Source organism: Rattus rattus, chromosome 5, assembly GCF_011064425.1.
Source record: "Rattus rattus isolate New Zealand chromosome 5, Rrattus_CSIRO_v1, whole genome shotgun sequence".
NCBI classification, from domain to species: Eukaryota; Metazoa; Chordata; class Mammalia; order Rodentia; family Muridae; genus Rattus; species Rattus rattus.
The window spans coordinates 39,273,518-39,295,668 of NC_046158.1; the positions used below are offsets into that span (position 1 = coordinate 39,273,518).

The window sequence follows — 22,151 nt, forward strand, 5'->3', positions numbered from 1 at the left end:
GCAAGGTGCTTTCAGTGACCTAGTCACCAGAGTCACTTACCTTTCTTCCACAGTATTCTGTTCTTTACAAGTTGTCTATTCTTCCAAGCAGCAAAGAGTCAAAGTCTGTCTTTTAGAGCATCACAGGCACTGTAGGTTACAGTCTATTAGGAAAATGGAGGTGGTAGTGGGTAGGGGAGAGAGTTAGTCCCCAACATCAGATGATGACAATAAATTCCATTTTCCTGTGTCCTGTGATTAAGCTCAGAAGGGAAAAATAATACCATGGCCTATGGTCTTAAGAATTTGAAAAATTATAAATATAGACTTTATAGAGGATGTTAACGGGCAGTGCTTAGAGAACTAAAAAACCATTACATATTGTTACTAATTTTTATAAACAACCTTTAAAATTGAAAATATTTATAAATTAATCTATGTGAAAAATGCACCCTCCACCACCCCCCCAACTCCTCACCCCTGGTGAATTTGACTTCCTTTTAAGCTTTGAGCACTCACTGTTTTGCAGCTCAGAGTTCCAAATGCTACCACACTTGTTCCCAAAACAACACGTTCAGGTTTGTCACAGCAGTACCCTATGGCCCTGGCACCAACTTCTCTATTCCTTTGCTTTCTTTTGCTGTGGTAAACACCATAACCAAAAGCCACTTGGGAGGGGGAGTATTTATTTCATCTTACGCTGGCAGTTCATCCTGAAAGGAAGTCGCGGCAGGAACTGGGGAGGAGCCTGGAGGCAGGAACTGAAGCGGAGACTGTGGAAGAATGCTGCTTGTTGGCTTACTCTCCACAGCCTGCCAGTTCTTGTGTTTGTTTGTTTGTTTGTTTGTTTGTTTGTTTGTTTGTTTTTGTACAACCTGAGATCCCCTGCCAAGGGATGGCATCACCCACAATGGGTTGGACCCTCCCACATCAATCACTAAGAAAATGCCCCACAGACAGACCACCCTGATGAAGGAAATTCCTCATTTGAGAGTCTCCCCTCCCAGATATCTCTAGTTTATGTCAAGTTGTCAGAACAATTAGCACTTGCCCCTTCAGTTTTTATCCGGGGAGTGCTTGAAGACAGTGTAAAGTTCACAACCGCTAAGCTTTCCGGCCTTCTGTAGTTTATAAAATATTACATTAACAGGTCTAGGCCTTGGCTGGCATCTTCATGCTTGCACTGTGTGCATCTACAAACTCTGAACTTGTGGTTGGTTTCCAACCTAGGAATATGTAGGTAAGTGTTGGGCACTGTGCCCTTTAGACATTGTTTCACTTTTTAGACATTATTTTCTGTTGCTAGTCTCATAAGCTGCACTGTTTTTTTATTTGAGTTGCTATATATGTATTACAGTCCAGATGTTGTATCAAGAGAGCATAACATACAGATAGATGACAGATGTATTATTGATCATTTGAACAAAACTCAAATTTTAGACTTTTTATCAAGTCATTAATCACGAAGTTACTTCCATCAGAAAATAATACCTAATTTATATCATCTAAACATACTACATATGTAACTTTAAGAAGATTGCAATAAAATTGACATTTACTCAAATGTTAAAATATTGTTCCTGTGGTCTATTAACATTCACCTTTGCTTCTGTCTCTCAGTATACAGAAATGATAGTAGTAATTAGTAAATAATGGTACATGCCAACTTGGAGTTATAGAAAACTAAAGGAAAATGTGTTTTTATGTGTACCATGTTAAAAGAATTGTTGCCTTTTCAGTAGAAGCAAATGCCCCATTCCACCTTTTCCCAACCAGTTTTATTTTTATTCATTAAAGTTCAAAGTTTTTTCCAAATTTATCAGAATTAGATATCATAAAATCTAAGAAAAAAACATTGATATATAAAACTTTCTAGTAAGTTCCTTAAATTTGAATTAATATATTAATTTATATTAACATTAAAAGAATTTTTAGAAAAATTATATTTAAATATATATATGAATTTTTAGAAGAAAAACAGAAGTGGCATCTTCCCTAACATTTAAGCAAATCTGAACATTTTCAATGTAGCTGACTTTTCTCCCCTTATGTCCCTAAGTTGTCACATTTTCTACATCCTGCCCCTCCCTTTTCTTTAAATGATAAAGCCTACAAAGTGGAGTTGGCATGTTCGTTCCAGCCTTGGTTTCTTTAAAGCATGAAACCAACCCCAATAGGTAAGGAGCAGACCCCACATACACAAGGCAATCCAGTTTGTCTTAACTATTATGTTAAAATCTGTCATCCTAAAAGCTCTCCACATCTGTTTTGAAGATACTGTCTTTGATTTTTGATTGGTTGATTGGTTGTTTTCTTTTGTTTGGAGGGGTTGTTTTGTTTTTTGTTTGTGGTGGGTTTTGTTCTCGTAAGACAGGGTTTCTTTGTGTACCCTTGGCTGTCCTAAAATGACCAGGCTGGCCTCAAACTCAAGAGATCCACTTGGCAAAGATATTATTTTTCAGTCTTGTAGACTACATCTACATTCAATTTGTTGTATTATGGATTTGTTTTATATTTTCTTTATTAAATTGTATGCCAATATTCTAGCCTCACATACACAACATGGCTGTAATAGGAGCTTTTAGCTGTTATAAGTATTATTCTTCGATACTACACGAAAACTTAGTAAGAGGTAGCTACTTTTTTTATTTTGTTTGCGTGCATGTGGGCACACACCTCATGGTACACACATATGGAGGTTAGAGAATGACATTCAGGAGGAGTCTGTTCTGTCTTTCCATCATGTAGGTACCAGGGAGTAAACACCAGTAGTCATGGTGACAGGTGCCTTTGCCTGCTCAGCCATCTCACTGGCCCAGTTTCTTAACTGTTGGCTGCAATGTGACATCTGAAGCCACATCAGTGAACCTCTCACCTACTTACCAGCCCGTGGTCTGTCTTACATTTTGACTGTCTTTTTACTTACGTCTGGTTTTAACATAATGAGTTAGATAGTTGATTATTGGCTTACTGAATTATATAGATTATAGATCTTCCAAGTGTTGACTTATTAGATGATATTTAATGTCATCACCAAGCTTACCACAGAAACCTTTTAAGTATTGGGCAGCTGTCAAGCTTACTATAACAGGTACAACTTTTCCAAAATTTTAATTCTCACTTGAAAGCTCAAATTTTATCATTGGCAACAAGTCTTGTCACTTGTTTTCCTTAAAGTGACAGGCCAGCTTCATTTGCTTTTGAGAAAATGTCTGAATAACCATAGCCTGCATGTCATTCATTCTTTGAAGTGAAAATAGCATTCTTTTTAAAAAGTGACTAGTTCAGCTCACAACTCAAGCGTTAGCAAGCTTCCCCAAGAAGCCTTGCACTTCAAGACACATGAGAAGCTTCGCTTACAGTTGCTTGCTGTACAGTCCGAGTACATGCCAGTGCAGTAAACACCGCACACACCAGGTCAATACTACTGTGAAGATGGTTTAGTTAATGGATGGCATTGCATAAATTTAATCATTAACCATTTAGCAGATAGATGCCAAAAGGAAATATAGACAAGGTCAAAGCAAAATGTCTGTATTGGCCATAACGTAGCAAGCAGTAAGGAATCTATCTGCCTTGTTCCCACCTGGGCTTGAGGAGGTGTACAGAGCCCTCAGACGGATGCCTATAGTTACATTAGTGAAAGGGAACATGGATCTTAGGGAGTCCTGCGCTTTAAACAAGCACCAGGTAAGCTGGGTCTTTGAGAAACTATATGGTCTTTCAAGTGGACTGTCTGTAAAAATAGCAGTCCTGAAAAATGACCATATAAAGAATAGTCAGAGCCTATATTCATGACATGTGCAAGGATACTCAAGGCCTATGACAGTCTTCTCTCTCCAACAGCAGACAGATTGAAAGGATCTTGGAATTCACAGGGGTCCTGAATTCTATGTTGAGACTCAGTGCTTTAGATAAATTGTAATTTCCTGTTAAAAAATCAAGTTACCTTTTGTCATTAAGAGAAACACTAGGATTATTCTAACATTTCATCAATTTTAAGAATATATGAATATCACAATGTTTCCTCATTTCTTTTTACATTTATTAGATAACTATTAATATATTAAATGATACTTATAAATTATTGCCAGTTGTTTATCTGTATCCATTGTAGTAAGTACATATCAAATGTTGATTTTTTTACTGTAATCTGTTAAAACTATGGAGACTAGGGGTGTATAGCTCAGAGGTAGAGGGCATGCTTACCAGCCACAGTCCTGGAGTTAGGTAAGAGGAGAGCAAGGTGGCTCAGTGGCAAAGATGCTTCCTCCATGTCTGAAGACCTGAGTTTGGTCCTAGGAACCCACATGGTGAAAGGAGAGGACTGCTGTGGTGAATGCCCCAGCCTCACTGCATATAATGTATAAATTAGTGCAGTAAAATTCTAAAAGAGAGGATGCATGTGGACCAGAAATGAAGAGCCAAAAAAGCCACTTACTTAGCTGTGCTTAACCACGGGGTGCCCAGGACTTTTCCCAAGGTGGTATTTTGACAACTTTATACTGGTTTTGTAATCCTTTCCATGACATTGCTAGAATTTGGAGGCTGGGGGGGGGGGGCTCACCTAATTTTTCATCTGCATCTAATACATTACACTCTGAACTCTGCTGCTTACTTAGGCAGACTTGCTGTGTTAGGACAACAGACTCACCCTGAAAGTATTTTTCTTTCCCGTTAGTCATATTTCCATATTCTCATTTTAATTTTTTAAAAAATTTTTGTTTTGTTTTTTGTATTTTGAATATTGTTTAATTAAATGTTATACACACACACACACACACACACACACACACACACACAGACACACACACACACGCACAAAACTATTGCTACCGAAAGACTTGGCATCTTTTATTGCTATGTCAAAGGTTTTATTTATCCAAATAAAAGAAATATAGGAATATTAACATATCATCTACATTTTCCATTTATAGCAGAATAAAGCAGCAACTCTGCTTTTTTTCTTTTTCTACATAATTAAGATAATTTTACAGTTTTTAAAAACTTAATTCACAAAATACTAGAGTCAGGTCTTTGAAACTCATTGGTTTTTCTTATTTGCATGTGTGTTTTGCCTGGGTGTGCAGCACGTGCATATCTGGTGGCAGTCACCTTGCGTCCACACTCAGGAAGAAAGCAGTGGCACAAGCTGGCTCTGTGCTCTTCCACTTTGTCTCCAGTCTCAGTCAGTCCATGAGGCGGGAGAGCACATTTAAGGTGAGCCTTTCCTTCTTTCTTTTCTAGAAGCACCCTCAAAGACACCAGGGTTATGTTTCCATGGTGATTCTAGATCCAGTCAAAGTAACATTAAAGAGTGAGCATCACAGTACTATGTGCATTAAATTATAGTTAAAGGGTTTTCCTAGAAAAAGGGAAATGAGAAACCTTATTTAAAATGATTAAGTTAATGTGATTTCTATTTTGCATGAGAATTCACCCCCAGGAATAAATATTTATTCATCTTAAGAAGGTGAAGTAGAGGGCTGGAGAGATGGCTCTGAGCTTACAAGCAGTGGGTGCTCTTCCAGGGGAACTGGATTCAATTCCCAGCATCCACATGGCAGCTCCAAGGGCACTAGGTACACATGTGTTACATAGACACACATACAGGGAAAATACCTATACACATGGATAATACAGTATTTTTAAACAAAATAAATTCAGAAAGATATATGTAGAGTGTAATGGAAAGTGAATGATGTAAAAGATAGGTTAATAGAAAAGTTTTGATCTCCAAGGTTATGTTAGTAGATTTGAAGTCATATTAGTCATACATAAATGACGTATTTTTGACTTTTTAAAGTGTATTTTTATTGTAGTATTGAATTGGTAGATATTTTTGGTGGATTTATATTAAACCACTAAAACCCTGTAAAGAACTTGGAAGTGATTAGGGTGTTTAATTTTATTTTTATATTGTTTATTTTCTTGCCATTTCCTCCAGAACACTGGGATGAATCCCATTTTGCCCTGGAGTAGTTCCCACACTGGCAGGGGTTTGCCTAGCACACTACACTGTCTCGTGCAGAACAGACCAAGCTCCTAGTATTTTGTCCCTCTTGTGTGCTGTATTTTCAGGAATGTTAATGAGGGTGAAAGAACCATAGATTTTTCATGTACAGAAAAATTTTAGATTAATTACAATTTCCCTATTTTTATACTTACTTCATTTATTTCTGTATTTTTTTCCTGATCCTGTCTTCTGGGATCTTATAATTTTTTTTTTTTTTTTTTTTTTCGGGCTGGGGACCGAACCCAGGGCCTTGCGCTTCCCTACTCACCACTGAGCTAAATCTAACCTGTCTTCTGGGATCTTAATCCTCTTGTTTTTGCTTTCTCCTTAGTTCAGTTAAATCTAATACTTGATGTCGCCATGAATTCTGCCTCACTATATCTGAAGCTCATATGGAAATATCCAGACTCAGTTAGTCTTCTAATATTTAATTCTTTTAAGTTCCGAAAGTCTACATAAAAGTGAACCCCATGTTTTCTGTTTCTTTGTCCACTGCTCACTACTGGTGTTTTGGTTTTCTGTGCCGAGTTTACCCAGCTCACACTTACAAGTTCACAGCTTTTTGCTCCTTGTCAGCCCTTCCTTCTACCTTGTGTGTCTCTTAATTTGCATTGCAAGGTCTCTTTACAGTGCCAGGTTAGCCTTGACTCAAGATCCTCCTGCCTCAGCTTCCTGAGAGCTAGGATTATAGGCATGGCTCAGTTTGCATCGCTGTCTTGGAGGGATTGCTATCTATGCCTAGTATGTTTTAAAAGGCAACACAAAAGCATTTTCAGTTATCTTTTCATCTTTTTTTATGTTAAGGAATACTCCCTGTGTCTCAGGCATGCTAGCAAGTGCTCTACCATTGAGCCACATGCCTAGCCCAATTTTGTATTATCTCGATATGAAGAATAAACTGACTTTTTGAGTAGTGGAATATTAGCTGCCGTTTTCTCTTTCCTCTTTAAGTATACCAAATACTCTGGCTGACATACCTATCTTTCTATGGTACCTGCTTTAGAAAAGCTAATTGGTGAACACCAAAGTATCTTAGCTCACACAGACAGACATCTTCGGCTTTCACGTGGATTTCTCTTCATAGCTTCAGTTTAGGGCTCATCCCCACAGAGAGTGAGTACGACATGCAACACTTACCTCATCAATCACTTCCCTAGTTACACACTCCAGACTAGAACTCGAAATAGTTCATTCTGTTGTATTATGCCTCAAAATAAAATTATTTGTTAAATGATTTGACACTTAAAAATCTCTTAAGATAATGTTCAGATTTCTCTTGCTTTCTTACTTGAAAATACAATAAGTTTGGGTTCCTACAGTATAAAATCCACTTGAATAATATTTGAGAATCAAGGGAAAAAATATGTTATGTCTTTCTAGCATTAAATCCCTCTCTGGCATGCACTGCAAACAGTGGTTGTCGTTAAGGAAGGTGACGTTAAGGCAAGATGAGCTGGTACATACATGCACATGGTCCTGTAGCTGGGAGGCTAAGAAAGTGGAAGGCACATAGGAGACCCTGTCAGAGACAGAGGGCAGTGCAGGAGGGAGAACATTGAAAAGAAAGTCTGGGTTGAGCAAAGAGTTGTTGTTGTCACTGACTACATTAATCCTAAATCCTTTCTAACATAAGCAATTGTCTTGAGAAAGTTGTTAGATTGTTAACAGTGGAAAATAGCGTCAACAAATTGTGCCTATTCTAACCAAACCCTACCTCAGAACTTCTTCAGAAATCCACCCAATCCCTATTTTCCAGTTACCATGTTAAAGCATCTTTTTTAAATTCTTCATTGAACACTCAGGATTCTAAAGTTTTCAGTGCGGGCTGGAGGTGCTTGCACACAGCTGTAAAGTCAGCACTCTGGAGGCTAAGACAGAGCAGTCTCATGTCCACAGTCTGAGTTCCAGGCCTGTGTCAAAGAGAAAATGTTTACTTGCAGCATATTAACAGACGTAGTGTGAATAGTAGAAACTACAGTATACTGCTTGACATGGTAATGCTTTTTCTTTCATGGTAATAAGAACAAAACTAAGAAAAGCTGTCTTTTTTAATCCCAAGCTAAAAGATTTTCATTTTTAGATACTCAATAGAAATTCCTGGCTCACCTGAATCCCCTTTGCCTGTGCCAATACACTCAATGGTCTTTTCACTAGTTATTAAATCTAGACATCAAAGGAGGTTGGCACCAGGCATCTTCCGAGCCAAACAGAAACGGATCATTCACCTTTTCTTTCAGCCCTTCCCAGTCATGGTCTGTTTTTAATGTTCTCAACATCCGATCAGTCACTCTTAGTTATGTAAAAACCAGACTTTGGAAAGTAGAATGTTGTCATTACAACTTTCTGTATTTTATCCTCAGTTTTAGGTTAAACATTCTTTTTAGTTCTTTTTAGCTCCTAGTAAAATAGTTACTGCAAATTTCTAGTGGCAATTTTTAAAAGGAAACCACTCTATTTGTCCTAATCCCTTTTTATAATTGAACATTAAACCACCAAATATTCTGTCCTCTCCTTTGACTTTGTCACATATGTTTGGTTAGATCGCGGTGGCAGTTTGGGTATAGGGGCTGCAGAGATGGCTCAAGAATTAAGGGTTCTCGCTGCTCTTCAGGGTACCTGAGGCACACCACACACCGCTACACATAATTAAAAATAATAAGATTGAATCTTATTTGCTAATAGCTAGCAGTGACATTAATTGAATAAAACCAGAAGTTACTCAACATTGGGTTGGCATGGCGACCCAGTGAGTACAGGTACTTGCTGCTAAATCCGCAGCCTGAATTCATTCCCCAGGTCTCAGATGGCAAAAAGAACAGAGCCCCACTAGTTGTTTCTGCATGTGCACACAAAATAAATAAATGAAAAAAGGCTTAAATTTTAATTTAAGAATTATACAGCTTGGGCTAAATTAGGAGTATATGATATTGGAATTTCTTCAGATTTCAGACTTTGTCGGCTTATGGCTTCAGAAAGCCCACCAGACATGATTAGAGGATTTGTGTGTTTTACCTCTCTGGGCCATAGACTGTGACCACAGTGTGTTCTGTGGATATCAGTTTTCAGCATCAGAATATATGTAATACCAGTGTAGGCCACAGGGTGGGAGTGAAAGGCAAGGACTTGTAGCCAAACAACCCAAATACATAATACATTATCTTGATAAACCTCTAAATGGTTACTCTTATTTTTTTAAAAACTGTAACAAAAGACAATGGGGTTGATTTGCATATATAGGCCATTATTAGTGACTCCCCAAGGACAGTGTCAGAAATTTTTTTACTACTAAGTTTCTAAGCGTAGAGGTGCTCAGTAATCAGATTAGCACTTTTTATTAACTGAATATGAAATTTTCTTATAATTACCATTAGTAGAAATAGTAAAAGATATCAAAGAAGTTACCAGAAATAATTTGCATTTTCTATCTTCCCTTCTATCTTGTATTTCTATTTTCTTCCCTTGATCTCATTTAAAGAAAAGAAGACCTATCATATTTTTTATGTACTGTGTGTGAGAGATCATGTCTGCACTAATGTGGTTGGTTTTAAGTAGGTGACTGTTGTATTGTGTTTTCTTCTGTGAGTTTGGATGCATATAAAGTGTCATCATTTCTATTTATCTTCAGGTGAGAAGACAAGAAGTTTCTTCTGGAAAAGAGACCTCGAAGGATCTCAGCATCCCTTTGCATCACGAAAGGTGTTTCCAGAGCCTTCTTTGCCAATCCAGAATGTATAAATATTACAAAATGCAGTATTTTGCATGGTTTTAAAACTTTTAACAATTGTAAAAGAAAAACAGTTGATCTTAACCACTGGAGTAGACCTGTGTGTGGAAATGACCTAAGTATATCACATGGTTACAAGCAGAACAAGATCTAAAACACAGACCGTGGTAGTGTTAATGGTCCCCATTTCAATAGCCCTGTATTGTAACTGTATCGTTTGACATGGGTGGATCCTGATAGGAAGCAGAGTGAGGAAGAAATACTGCTCTATTTATGGTGTTCACAGTGAACTGATGCGTGTAGAACAAGTATGCACAAGTAGACTCACGAGCCTGCAGTGCGTTTATGAACTCGGACTTCTGTCATTTGCTTTGTACCTAACTTTTCAAATATTGGAATTGTCTGAGGATATTTTCTTCAAATTTAAATTTTATTTTTAGTGTTTCACTTTCCAATAATTCTGTGGTCCATAAAAACTATGCTATGTATATTTAATTACAATAAAACATCATTTGAAGGTATAACCCTAACATTTTAAAATATGGATTTGTTTTTAGGGATAATATAGAGAAGACTTTCTGGGACCTTAAAGAAGAATTTCATAGGATATGCTTACTAGCAAAAGCACAGAAAGACCACTTAAGCAAACTTAATATACCAGATATTGCAACTGGTAAGATTCAATTTACCTTGTAATATTTTAATTGTGCTTGTTGAAATTGATGTCATTTTCAATGTAAAAGTACCTCCAAATTTGACTTATGAAAGGCAAAGAATCTATACCTTGCTACTTATATTTTAAACAAATATATGCTATTAAATTCTGGGAATATTTAATTTATCTTATAGCAATTTTTATTGTACTGGTTGAAATTGATTTAATTTGCAATATAAAAATACTTCTAAATTTGGCTTATGAAAGGCTAAGAATCTAGGCCTGCCCTTTATATTTTAACAAACATATGCTATTAAATTCTATAATGTACATTTTAGAATTCTTGAATTTTTTATTATCTTCATTGTATATGGTGCTGTATAGATTTAATTGGATAGCCCAATAACCATTAGATTAATGAAAAGTCCCATCTTTAAAATATAGGATACATGCTTATATTTTCTAAGGGTCATATTCAACATTAACTTACATGTCAGTAAGTGACCTTAAAGCAACAGCTCCATATATGAGCTAATTACAGCATCATATTAGTTTTTAACTAAATTCTACCTGAAATGTTTCTGATAATCTAGTTTAAGTATAAAAATGTAGAATGCACATTTTCTTAGACCCAGTTCTCTTGGCAGCACAAAATTGAAATTGAGTATAAAATACCACTTAGGAACATCTGCTTTGCACACATGCCCGGTTTTTGTTTTTATGAGGTAGGGTCTCAGCCTGCTGTCTGAGACATGGAACTCACCATGTCAACCAGGCTGGCTCAAACTCATAGCAATCCACTTGCCAGTCCCCGAGTGTTAGAATTGTAGGCCTGAGCCACATGGCTATTGTACTGTTAGGGGGTGAGGGGGCTGTTTGCTTACTTGCTTTTTAAGCTCTAGACTGTCATCTTGGTAGTTGCTTTAGTAGTTGCATATCAGTAACAAAATAACAAATTGAGTCTAACATCAAGACAATTCAGTAAACAAAACAAAATAAAATGATCATTTGTAATGATAGATTCTTTTATTGCCCTTGTGATCTGGGACACTCTACCGGCAATTCCCAAGTGATATGATTGACAGCTTTCACTCTGAGAGTGCAGCAATGAAGATGTGCACGTCCTTCATTGAGGGGCCCCTTTTCCTGGGCTCCCACTTCATAGCATTTAAAGTCATGGTAGTGTGGGTTCTCTTTTTGCCACTGCTCACACTTTTATTTCCACAAAAGTTAGACCTAGAAGGCAAGCTTTCAGATAGATAGAGTTTGTGTTTCTCCTCTTGCTATCTTCCTGACTTCTCCAAAAGAACATTTAATTTCTCCTTCTTAATTTGTGTAATCTTCATTCTACAGACTAAAGATATAGAAATAAGCAGTTTCACTTAATATAGGCTGGCTGTATCTCGAATTCATAAGCATGCTCTTTGAACATCAACATCTTATCAAAACATTGTAATAGTGATATATTCTTTGCTATACAGAGAACATAACCCATTATCAATTACTTAATACTTTGACCATTTTTAAATTGCTTAAGTCTAACTCTTAGTATGTATCTGTCAACCTGAACACTGAGTGTTTAACTTCAATTTCTTCCCCACTAAAGCTGTTTCCTAACATTATTCTTGTGCATTATATTAACTGTGTCACAAATAATAAGTAAAACATTACTCTTGAAACGTTTTAGATCTGCATTAAACCAAGTAAAGCTTTGCTTGGTCCAGACAAAGCACGAATGTTAAATACTATGCCCTGACAGGATAGCACTATGCTATCACCTGCTGTATATTAGGAGAAAAGAAAGAGGACACAGTTTAGACACCTGCTCAGGGTTTCCAGATATACATGTCATTATCATGTCTCTTCCAGTCACTCACTCGGAGCAATGACCTTGAGGAAGGATAAGGTGGAACTGTATGCTCAAGCGAGTGTCTTCTTGGGGGAAAGTAACTAGTCTGAAAGTGGGCTCCTATTTCATTGGCTATTAAAATAGACTATAGGATTAGACAATCAACTCTTTGGTCGGCATTCATGATAATTTGCAAACGCTGTCTAAACAGCCTATATGTACATTTGGAAATCTAAAATTTTTCATTTTACTTGTTTTCCTTGCAAAACTAAGCGTTATTGAAACAAACAAATTACAAAAGCTGCATGCTCACTGGCTGGCGCTGTCAGTGTGGTAGTAGGTAATGGGCATTTCCCTGGACTTTGTTCCATTTTATCTAAGATCAGACTTGGGAATCGTCATGGGATTAGTTCAAGTCACTTTAATGTGACTAAGCTTGCATACAGTTAGCTATTCCAAAAGAAAATACCTGCCTACTTACTGCAGCTGCTTGATGGCTCTCTGTTTTCTTTGAAGGGGGATTAGATCAACTGTTAAGAAAGTCATTCAAACACAGTTCTGTCAGCTTGAGCAATCCTCCCTGTGTAGAAACCACCATGTTCAGTTTAGCATAATGGTTCTGAGAACACTCTGGAGTTGACTACCTGGGTTCTAGTGCCAGATTTAGCACTCGCTAGCTGCATTACCTTGGAAGTAGCCATGGAATTAACCTTTCTATCCCCCCTCCTTCACATGTACATCAGGGATAATAATAGTGCCTGTGTTGGCGTTCGCCTGCACATTAAGGGAGTTAATGCACACGGCACAGTCGGTGCATGGCACATGGAAGTGCTATCAGTGTTAATAGTCGTTGCCACTAGCAGCAGCTGTAGACTCTAAAGTATTTACCCTGTTCTCCTGAATGTCACTTGAGAAAGTTTTCCTTCTCAGGTATTACAGAATTTTATTCCTGTTTCCTAGCATTTCCTGCCACCCTCAAGTCTACTGCCAAGAAAAATGACTACTTGAGAGTAAATGGAGTTTTATCTACCTCAAAGGTCAAAGAAATCTAAAACAATTGAGTTTGGTCTCAATTACTATCCTGTTCCTAGTCACAGACTATCTAGTAAATATAGGTTATAATCCTAGATCCTGTGAGGAAAAGAATACGGTATCATATGTGTGCCAGGCATTAGGTGGGACACCTCGGTAAATAGAGAGCAGAACATGGTTTTACATGTCATAGAAGCTTGCTTTAATGGGGGAAGGAGTCTACTTGCTAACATAATACTGTTCAATCCTCAGATCATGTAAGCATCATAGGAGAGCCAACCAGAGAATCAGTGTCTAGGTCAAGATGGGAAAGTCAAGTAAGAGTTAGGCAAAGAGCTACGTGTGGGTAATGTGCTAAGCATAGCACTAGCAAGGCTGGAGCTGGGGACTGACAGTTTGGAGTGACCTGGGTACCATGTTGAGGCAGTCTGAGAGAGAGATGGCAGGTACATAAGTATGTATGTAGTGTTACAGAATGAGCCAAAGAAGGTCGAGGCATCGTACGACACATCAGTTATATCCAAACAGAAGGCTTTGTGTGGTGGAATGTGCTGTGGCAGCATGTGTCATAAACCCCAGTGAAAGGAATATGAAGAGATTGGCATCTGTTGAGTGCCTACTAACGTAACAGACTGTGGAAGGTGCTGCGTATACCCTGAACTCTTATGCCTGCTTCATTGGTAAAGTCTTCATTTGTGAATGTAAGATTTCATCAATGACTATTTATCCATTGGATAAAATGTATTACAGCACACACACTACTGCACTCCTACAGTTCCAGTCCTTGGGTGGGGAAGTCAGGAGGATCAGCACTTGAGTGCTAACCTCACCTACATAGTAAGTTCCAGGCTAGCCTGAGCTCCAGGAGACCCTGTCCCCAAAGACAACAACAAACAACCAAATATGCTACAAAACACATTGACTTCTTAAAATAGCATTGTGAAGCCTAATCTTGTTCTTTCCAGTATCGCAGAATCATAAACATGGGTAGTGCTTTGAAAATTGTTGGGTGTGGTTTGCTTTAGTTTGGTGTTATACCTCTTGCTGGTCCTTTATCACACTGGCCTTGGTTACTTTGTTTTTAAGATCTAATTTTAATCATGTGTGTGTGGGTATATGCATGACTGTGGGTGCCCATGGAGTTACAGGTGCAGTGAGCCACCCAGTGTGAGTTCTGGGATACCACTGAGCTATCTTTCCAGTTCAAAATTGTGTTTTCTGAATTCGTAAGTCTGCATTTTTGTTTTGTTTGCCTCCTCTCATACACTGGCATTAGCTAGTTCTCGTCTTTCCTTAACAGCTCGTAGCTTCATTTAGTTTGCTGTGGTCTCTGTAGCTCCAACCTGGTTCCTCAGAAGTCTCCATTGGGAGCCTAGAGATCATGTTGAAAAAATAGCTTCTAGATATGTGAACTAATGAAACTCTGCCCACCTCACAGCTGCTTGTTTGTTGAAGGGGCCTTTCTAAATAAGAGAAAATGACATACAAATACAATTTTAGTTTGTTTCTTTGTTTGGTTGGTTTTTTTGGAGACAGTCTTTCTATATGGACAGTGGGGGTCCTTGAACTTGTTATGTTGACCAGGCTGGCTGTAATTCACAGAGATCCGCCTGCCTCTGCCTCCTAAGTGTGGGACTTAAGGTGTGTAACACCACATTCAGCCATATTCACATTTAATTCCTTAAAGTGCATCCCAGAATGTCAACCTCTTTCGCCTCTACTGTCCTTTTCTTTCCTGACCCTGACACCACCACTCCTTCCCGTGAACTTGTGAGAACGGACAGTGACTAACCTGGCCAGTGTTACATTTAATAGCACACTGCCCTGATTTTATACATATTACATATATGTGTATGTATATATGTATACATGTATATGTATAAATATATAAAGCATTTCCCTTTTAAACTTATTTGTCTAAGTAAGCTTACAGTTGTAGCTTCTTTTACAAAGTAAAATATGTGTGCTGTAAGTAAGTGTTTTTAGTGTACCGCAGTATAACAGAGACTAGCTGCTAAGCTTCCAGAGGAAGAGCTTGCTGGAGACAAAGCAATGAAGTTGTAGCCCGCACACTGCTCAGTTCACCTGCCGGGGCCTGCTGTTATCCTCAGGGAAGACAGTAGCACACATAAAAATACACTTGCCCTCAGTTGTTATACAAACCAATAGAAAATACAAAAATCCTCTGCGCGAACCTGGCTCAGCAATTTTCTTCAGTGATTTGAATGTCACTCTTTGCCTTTTGTATCCGTTTCCTGCAGACACGCAGTGTTCTGTGCCTATACAGTGTACGGATAAAACAGAAAAACAAGAAGCGCTGTTTAAGCCCCAGGCTAAAGATGATATAAATAGAGGTATGTCGTGCGTCACATCTGTCACACCAAGAGGACTGGGCCGGGATGAGGAAGATACCTCTTTTGAATCGCTTTCTAAATTCAATGTCAAGTTCCCTCCTGTGGACAGTGACTCTACTTTTCTACATAGCACTCCAGAGACCCCGAGCGTCCTCGCTCCCTCCACACCTGAGGCAGTGTGCCAGGACAAGTTTAATGTGGAAGTCAGAGACAGCCCAGGAAACTTGGTTAAAACAGAAGAAACTTTATTTGAAATTCAGGGAATTAACCCCATAACTTCAGCTATACAAAACCTTAAAACAACTGACAAAACAAAACCCTCAAATCTTAGAGCTCCGTGTTTGCCAGCTGGAGACCATAATGTGTTCTATGTAAATACGTTCCCACTTCAAGACCCGCCTGACGCACCTTTTCCCTCACTGGATTCCCCAGGAAAGGCTGTCCGAGGACCACAGCAGGTAACTGTTTTGCATTAACAAATATTTTATTATGTGTGAACACACATTTTGTCATACATGCACAGATACGAATCTGTTTTAAGCTATCAGGCATCCATTTAAAATTAATGACTATCCTGAGTTGAGGTTTTCAATGAGATATGTAAGGTCTGTATTAAAGGACATGAATTTTAAATATGAATATGATAAAGCTTCCTCGTGATACTCATGCCATGGCTCTCCTTGCTCAGTCCTCTTCAATCACGGCGTGTTTACATCAGTGCTCTAGTGGATGCCTTATTAAATTCAGGAATATGAAGCAAATAATTTTTTAAAAAACTTGTGTATGTGTACATAATAATGTCTAATTTTCCATAGGGAGATATTGCACCAAATATTCAGAATAAACTGTCATTCAGCTACTTCTGTTGCACTCTCAGTTACAGCAGTACAGAGCTCTGTAGTGTTTGGGTTTTTTCTAACCTGATACTAAACAGATATCCTTATACAATTTTCAAATAATCCCTGCATATGAATAATATAATCGGATGTCTTCTTTACTGTGTGTGAAGCAGGAAGACTTCCTAGCCCTCGAGTCTAACCTTACCACCCTTTCTTCCAGATTCAGGTGCTTTCACAGAAGCATTCTTTCTTGTTAGGGAGAAAAAAAGTTTTGTGTAATTTCTGAAGGTAAATGTCAAGTGTTAAAATGTTAAAAATAATAAATAGGAGAACTTTCAAATATTTGATTTTCTTTCAGATCAGAAAAATTACTTAATACCTTTGGCTTTATGCCGCATCCTTAGCAGTTCTAGGCTTTTCGAATAGCAGGGAAGGAAGCAGTAGTCAAACTGCAGGATGCTTCAGTAGTGGGTGTAAGTAGGGTTCTAGCAAGTCTTAATTCCTAACTCTCCTGTTCCACCCTGTTCCTTGTCTCCCGTTATGGTCTGGGCTACAGTGTTATCAATGAAACAATGAAACAACTGCGTGTATCGCGAGTGGTGCTCCTGGGGAGCTGTGAACCGTGGACTCTCATGCTTGTTACTCTCCCTCCATTACATCCCTCGCTTGTTCTTTTACTAGTCAGCCCGGGCGGGCGTCATGTCTCGGTAGATGGCACCCTGCATTGTACACTCACTGTCTGTACTGCAGCTAGGGAAACAGCTGGTCTGTGATTACAACTTGAGGGAAAGGATTCAGCTTGAAACATGCAAGAGAATTGGTGTCGAGCTGTCACAAGACATGGGGCATAAGGTTAGATAATTGATATTTTGGCATAAAAAGCAAAGAAATTGGTTTGATTTAAAGGCTATGTTACAGTTTTAGTTTGCAAAAATATTTCTTTAAATGGGCCTTTTAAACATTGCTCCCTTATATTAACAAAGCTCATAAATACAATTCTTGAGTTGTCCACAGTAAAAAGTTTTGGTTACATATTTTGTTTTTACTTTATGTTAATCATTACTACCAAATACGTAATTTTCTCTTCCACTTTCATAGCAAAGACTAAAATATATATCATCTTATTTCTGTTCTGTGTGATTTTCTTTTTTTCTTTTTGCTGAGTCAATAATTGGATTCCAGTTAAATTCTAAGAACAGATCCAATCTGAATCAAAAGCTACTAATGTCAGATTTCAAAAATAAATTGTCAGTGGAAGATTGGTTTACCAAATTTAGGAACTGGCTCACTTTTAAGCTAATTTCTTGATGCTTTATAAATCTTAATAAAAAATATCTTTAAGGTAATAATTTTTATTTCTAGCCACAACAGTTTTGCATTAAAGCTTTTTTTTTAACTGAAGTAACATTTGAATCTAGTTAACTCTTAACTAATTTCCATTTATACACTTAAAATTATTACTGATTTTCTTCCATCAGGAAAATTTTTCGACCAAAAATTACTTTGCCCCAAATCTTATAACATTTATTTTAAATATTGTTAGTTTTGTGGCAACAATCTCTTCTCATGGAGACAAATTGAGTATACATTTTAAGGCGTTTTTACTAACACTTGAATGCATCTTGCTACCTAAACAAAGCGTATATGTTAATACAGTTGTCCTGCAGTGCTCACTGTTAGATAGTAATGCATTGAAACCCAAATATTCTGATTAACAATATTATGTTTATGTAAAAACTTAACTAGAATGAAGTTAAGGCATAAAAACTGTCAGGCGCTGAACCAAGCTGTGTCTCATTAAAAACCTATCAGTAACTGGAGCACAAAGAAGCCTCTTTAAATGGTTTTCTGAGGTTACACTCTACCTGTGTCAGGCTAATTTACCTGTGCCAAGGTATGTGCCAAGAATATGTTTTTAATAATCAGACCTACACAGTTCAGAAAATAAGGTATTTTTGTCAATATCATTTCTATTAAACACCTACCATTACACTAATTTATATATATATATATGAATAATATATATAGCTCATATATATATTATTCTAGACTTCTTAAAAAGATATTTACAAGTTTTTATTTCCTAATAATTAAAACAGAGATTGTTCTATTAAATTATAATTTCCTATATTCCTTTAATTGGGCAATTACTGATAAGTTTCATTTCATTCATTTGCAAGAAAGAGTAATGCCAAACCATAAGACAGAAGTCAAAAGAATGTATCTAAGCTTAGATTTTTATTGTGATTTAATATTTGAAGTTTTTAAAGCTGATAAATGGAATTTGTTTAGTAGCTTAAAAGAAACTTTTTTTTGAAGAAATCATTATGCTGATATATGTGATTTGTTTATTTGTATTTTGAATTGCTTTTAATAAAACTGTGCCTGCACGTGTACTATTGAAGACTATTAAATTTAGAACGTAATATGGTCTAAAGTACTGGCCATTGTTTCAAAACTATTGCCATTAAGATAACTGAATATTAATGACTGCTGCTGGTAAACCTTAAGTATTTTTAAATGTGTAAAGATAAAATTCAGGAGGATATGGTTAAGTTATGCCCATTCTGGAAAAGAAATCTGCTTCCACATTAGAGAATTTCTTATATAAGCACATATAAAAGTTATTCAGATACTTGGATTTGAAATTTGATGCAAGTTGATTGAAAACACAAATGACAAAAGATGTTTTGTTTCTTTCCTGCAGCCCCTTTGGAAGCCTTTTCCTAACCAAGACACTGACTTAGTGGTACCAAGTGGTTCAGACTCAGTACTCCTTAAACCTCAAGTGTGTGAGTTCTGTCAAGAGCTTTTCCCACCATCCCTTACATCCAGAGGGGATTTCCTCCGGCATCTTAATACACACTTTAATGGAGAGACTTAAATCACATTTGAAAACAGACATATCATGTTCTCTGTGATGGTTTTGAGTTTGTAATGCTAGAGAATGCTTGCTTGTAAGCTAAATTTAAGGTTGTGTACAAAAGAAATTCATTGTCACAGCTATTTGAATTTTTCTCTAAAGTTGTTACTCTATCTTTTAAGAGATCATTTTGTATATAAAAAACTATAATTCATTATATTATATTATTCATGTTTATACTATAATTTCCAGATTTCAAAATTATGCATGTGACCTACAGAGTTATGTAATCATAATTTATGTTCTAAATGGCTAAGTTTATTGTTTGACTCTCACGAAATCTATTAAATTTGGTTATATCAAATGTTTATAGGGTATTCAAATTTCATTTGAATTTTTAATTATTTATGCTACAGGTAATATTCCTTTAAAATATGTTTGTAACTTACAGATAATAGCAGACAATATGATCAAAGTAAATATCAAATCAATCATTAGTTGCCCAGTGAAAATTATTTAAACATTTTAGATCATTTTTTAAATAATACACATGGTTTTAATTTTTTACTATGTGTATAAAATGCATGATTGAGTGATTATTAAATATTAAAAGTTCCTTATGTCATGATTATTGAAAGTGTTCTTTGTTTCTGAGGTAAATAAATCACATTTGGGAAGGGTTCATAAAATTCATGTCTGATGGCATTTATTACACATTAATAGGTCACTTTAAATTTCAAAATGATCTTTCAAACTAAGCATTCTAATTTTTTTCCTTTTATTGGAAACAAATGTAAAAGCCTGTAAGGAGAATACATATTTATTAATTTAGATTAGAAACGTTCAGATTCTTGTGGAGAAATTTGCTATTCATTGTTAGCAGCCTGATTGATGGCCACTGGAGACGTCTTAGGAACCAAGTGTGCAGTGCGGCAGAACTGTTTAAAATGAGACTTGCCTTCCTTTCTTCATGATTCTCTTCCCGCTCCCCTCCGCCCCCAATTTTTAAACATGGTTGAGACACAGCTTCCATTTTATGAAATAAGCATTGACTTGTAGCTTTCAACAGAAACGTAACTGTCCTTGAGCAGTGTCTCATACTGGAGGTTTAGCATGGGGGAATTCGAGCAGGCCTCAGTGCTCAGTGGAAGAATGAGAATGGTACCTCGACGTCTCAAGGTGCCGAGCACATCACATTGACATCTTCCTCACCAGGGTGACATCGTGATTATTAGGTATGCACTGGGAAGGGTTCTGAGGCATGCACATCTTTGCCATCAGGCTGAATGGAAATGCCTAGACAATTACCCAAAGACTCTCTTCCTCCCAGCTTCCCTCCACCACACACACACACACACACACACACACACACACACACACACACACACACACTCAAACTCAAAACTTCCTAGTGTGTGTACTACTCAGAATATACCCCACCGCCTATCAAAAGAAGGATTTTTTTTTCCTCTCCTTTTCTCACACGATTGACATCTTTACTGGCTTGCTGACAACCAAAAAGAACTCTATTCCAGAAAGTGACTCGAAGTGGCCCACTACCCTCTTCTGGAGCAACCGGTCCTCACCACTTTAGTAAGGTGGGAATTTAAGACTCCAGCAGTACCCCATGCTCCAACTTCTTAGGGCAGAGACCCAATTGGGCCGCCAGAGAGGGGCCTTCTGTCCTGCTCTGAAAGGTTGACAGGATCCGCCGCTCGAAAGGTATAGTGGACACCGGTCAGGTCTATCCCTCTACCCTATTACTGAGCGGGGTGCTGGGCTTCTGCTAAGCGTAACCGGGTAAGAACAGCTCCCAGGTAAGAAAGCTACGTGCGCAAAACGCTGAGTCTGGGGAAAAAAAAAAAACCCACCCCTGCCGAGGCGAGGCAGTTGTGAGCGGGATGCCTGAGAAGTGGGAGGTGAATGTCCTCGGGATGGCCCCCCCGGTGCAGCTTTCCCCGGAGGCTGAGGCTGCTGCCAGCGGGGACATCTGCTTTCTTACACTCCAGCCTGGCTCACCCCGCCCCCTCAGCCCCGGGTTGCGTGGTTATTTTACCAACACCGGGGGAGGGAGAACTTGAGGAGGTAGAAAAGGAATGGATGGAAGCTTAAAAGATTTTCTTCGCACCCCCCCCAGGTCCCCTCCTTTCTTCTTCACATCTTTTAACCTTCAAGGTAAAGACTTTATAAATATGAAACAATAAGGGAGTCTGCTGACTCGCAGGCCCGCCGTGGGCTGGCGAGGCTGCCGGGTGCCGGGCCTCGCGCTTCTCTCCATCCTCCCGAGTCTGGCCGCGGTTCGGTGGGTTAGGCTGGGCGCAGGGGCCGGCGGTGAGCGCTCATCCCGTGGCGCCTTCGCTCGCGGGCTGCTGCCTCGACAGCTGCTTGTAGCTACAGTAATTAGACTGTCAGTGCTTGTTAGAGGAGAGAGGGGAAAACACGCTTCTGACAGCAGATTCCGAGACTCCCCAGTTTGTTAATTTCTAAGAGATCTTTAAAGCATTAATTGAGGTCTCCCTAACTCTTCCCTCCCGTCCCTCTCCCCAACTTCTCCCATCCCAAAAATATCTTGAGGAGAAAATTCTCTCCGCGTGGAAGCAGTGTTTCCCGCAAAATTGCCAGCCCGCCCCTTGCTCACGCGCGCGCGCGCGCGCACACACACACACACACACACACACACACACACACACCCTAGTTTACATATGCATATATAGGCACACACGTATATGCAAGGTTAACTCGGAGGAGCACTCGTCCAAATAGGCACCGAGATTGCATTTAAAATGATAATAATAAATAAATAAATCAACTAGGAAGGAAGGGGGGAGGGAAGCAGAAGT

General features: G+C 38.1%; 1 protein-coding gene across 2 annotated transcripts in view; it reads left to right on the forward strand.

The window, feature by feature from the left end:
- Tank (TRAF family member associated NFKB activator) overlaps nt 1–20,000 on the forward strand; it is a 61,014-nt gene extending 41,014 nt beyond the window's left edge. Inside the window, exons 5-8 of one of the 2 annotated variants that reach the window (XM_032903378.1) lie at nt 9,621–9,691; nt 10,277–10,392; nt 15,517–16,067; nt 19,156–20,000. In XM_032903378.1, the coding sequence (XP_032759269.1) occupies nt 9,621–9,691; nt 10,277–10,392; nt 15,517–16,067; nt 19,156–19,332 (915 nt within the window). In that variant the 3' untranslated portion in view covers nt 19,333–20,000. Of the gene's footprint in view, nt 1–5,069; nt 5,200–9,620; nt 9,692–10,276; nt 10,393–15,516; nt 16,068–19,155 lie in introns of those variants that run through there. The other variant, XM_032903377.1, reaches the window with a different exon arrangement.
- The last annotated feature ends 2,151 nt before the right edge of the window (nt 20,001–22,151 follow it).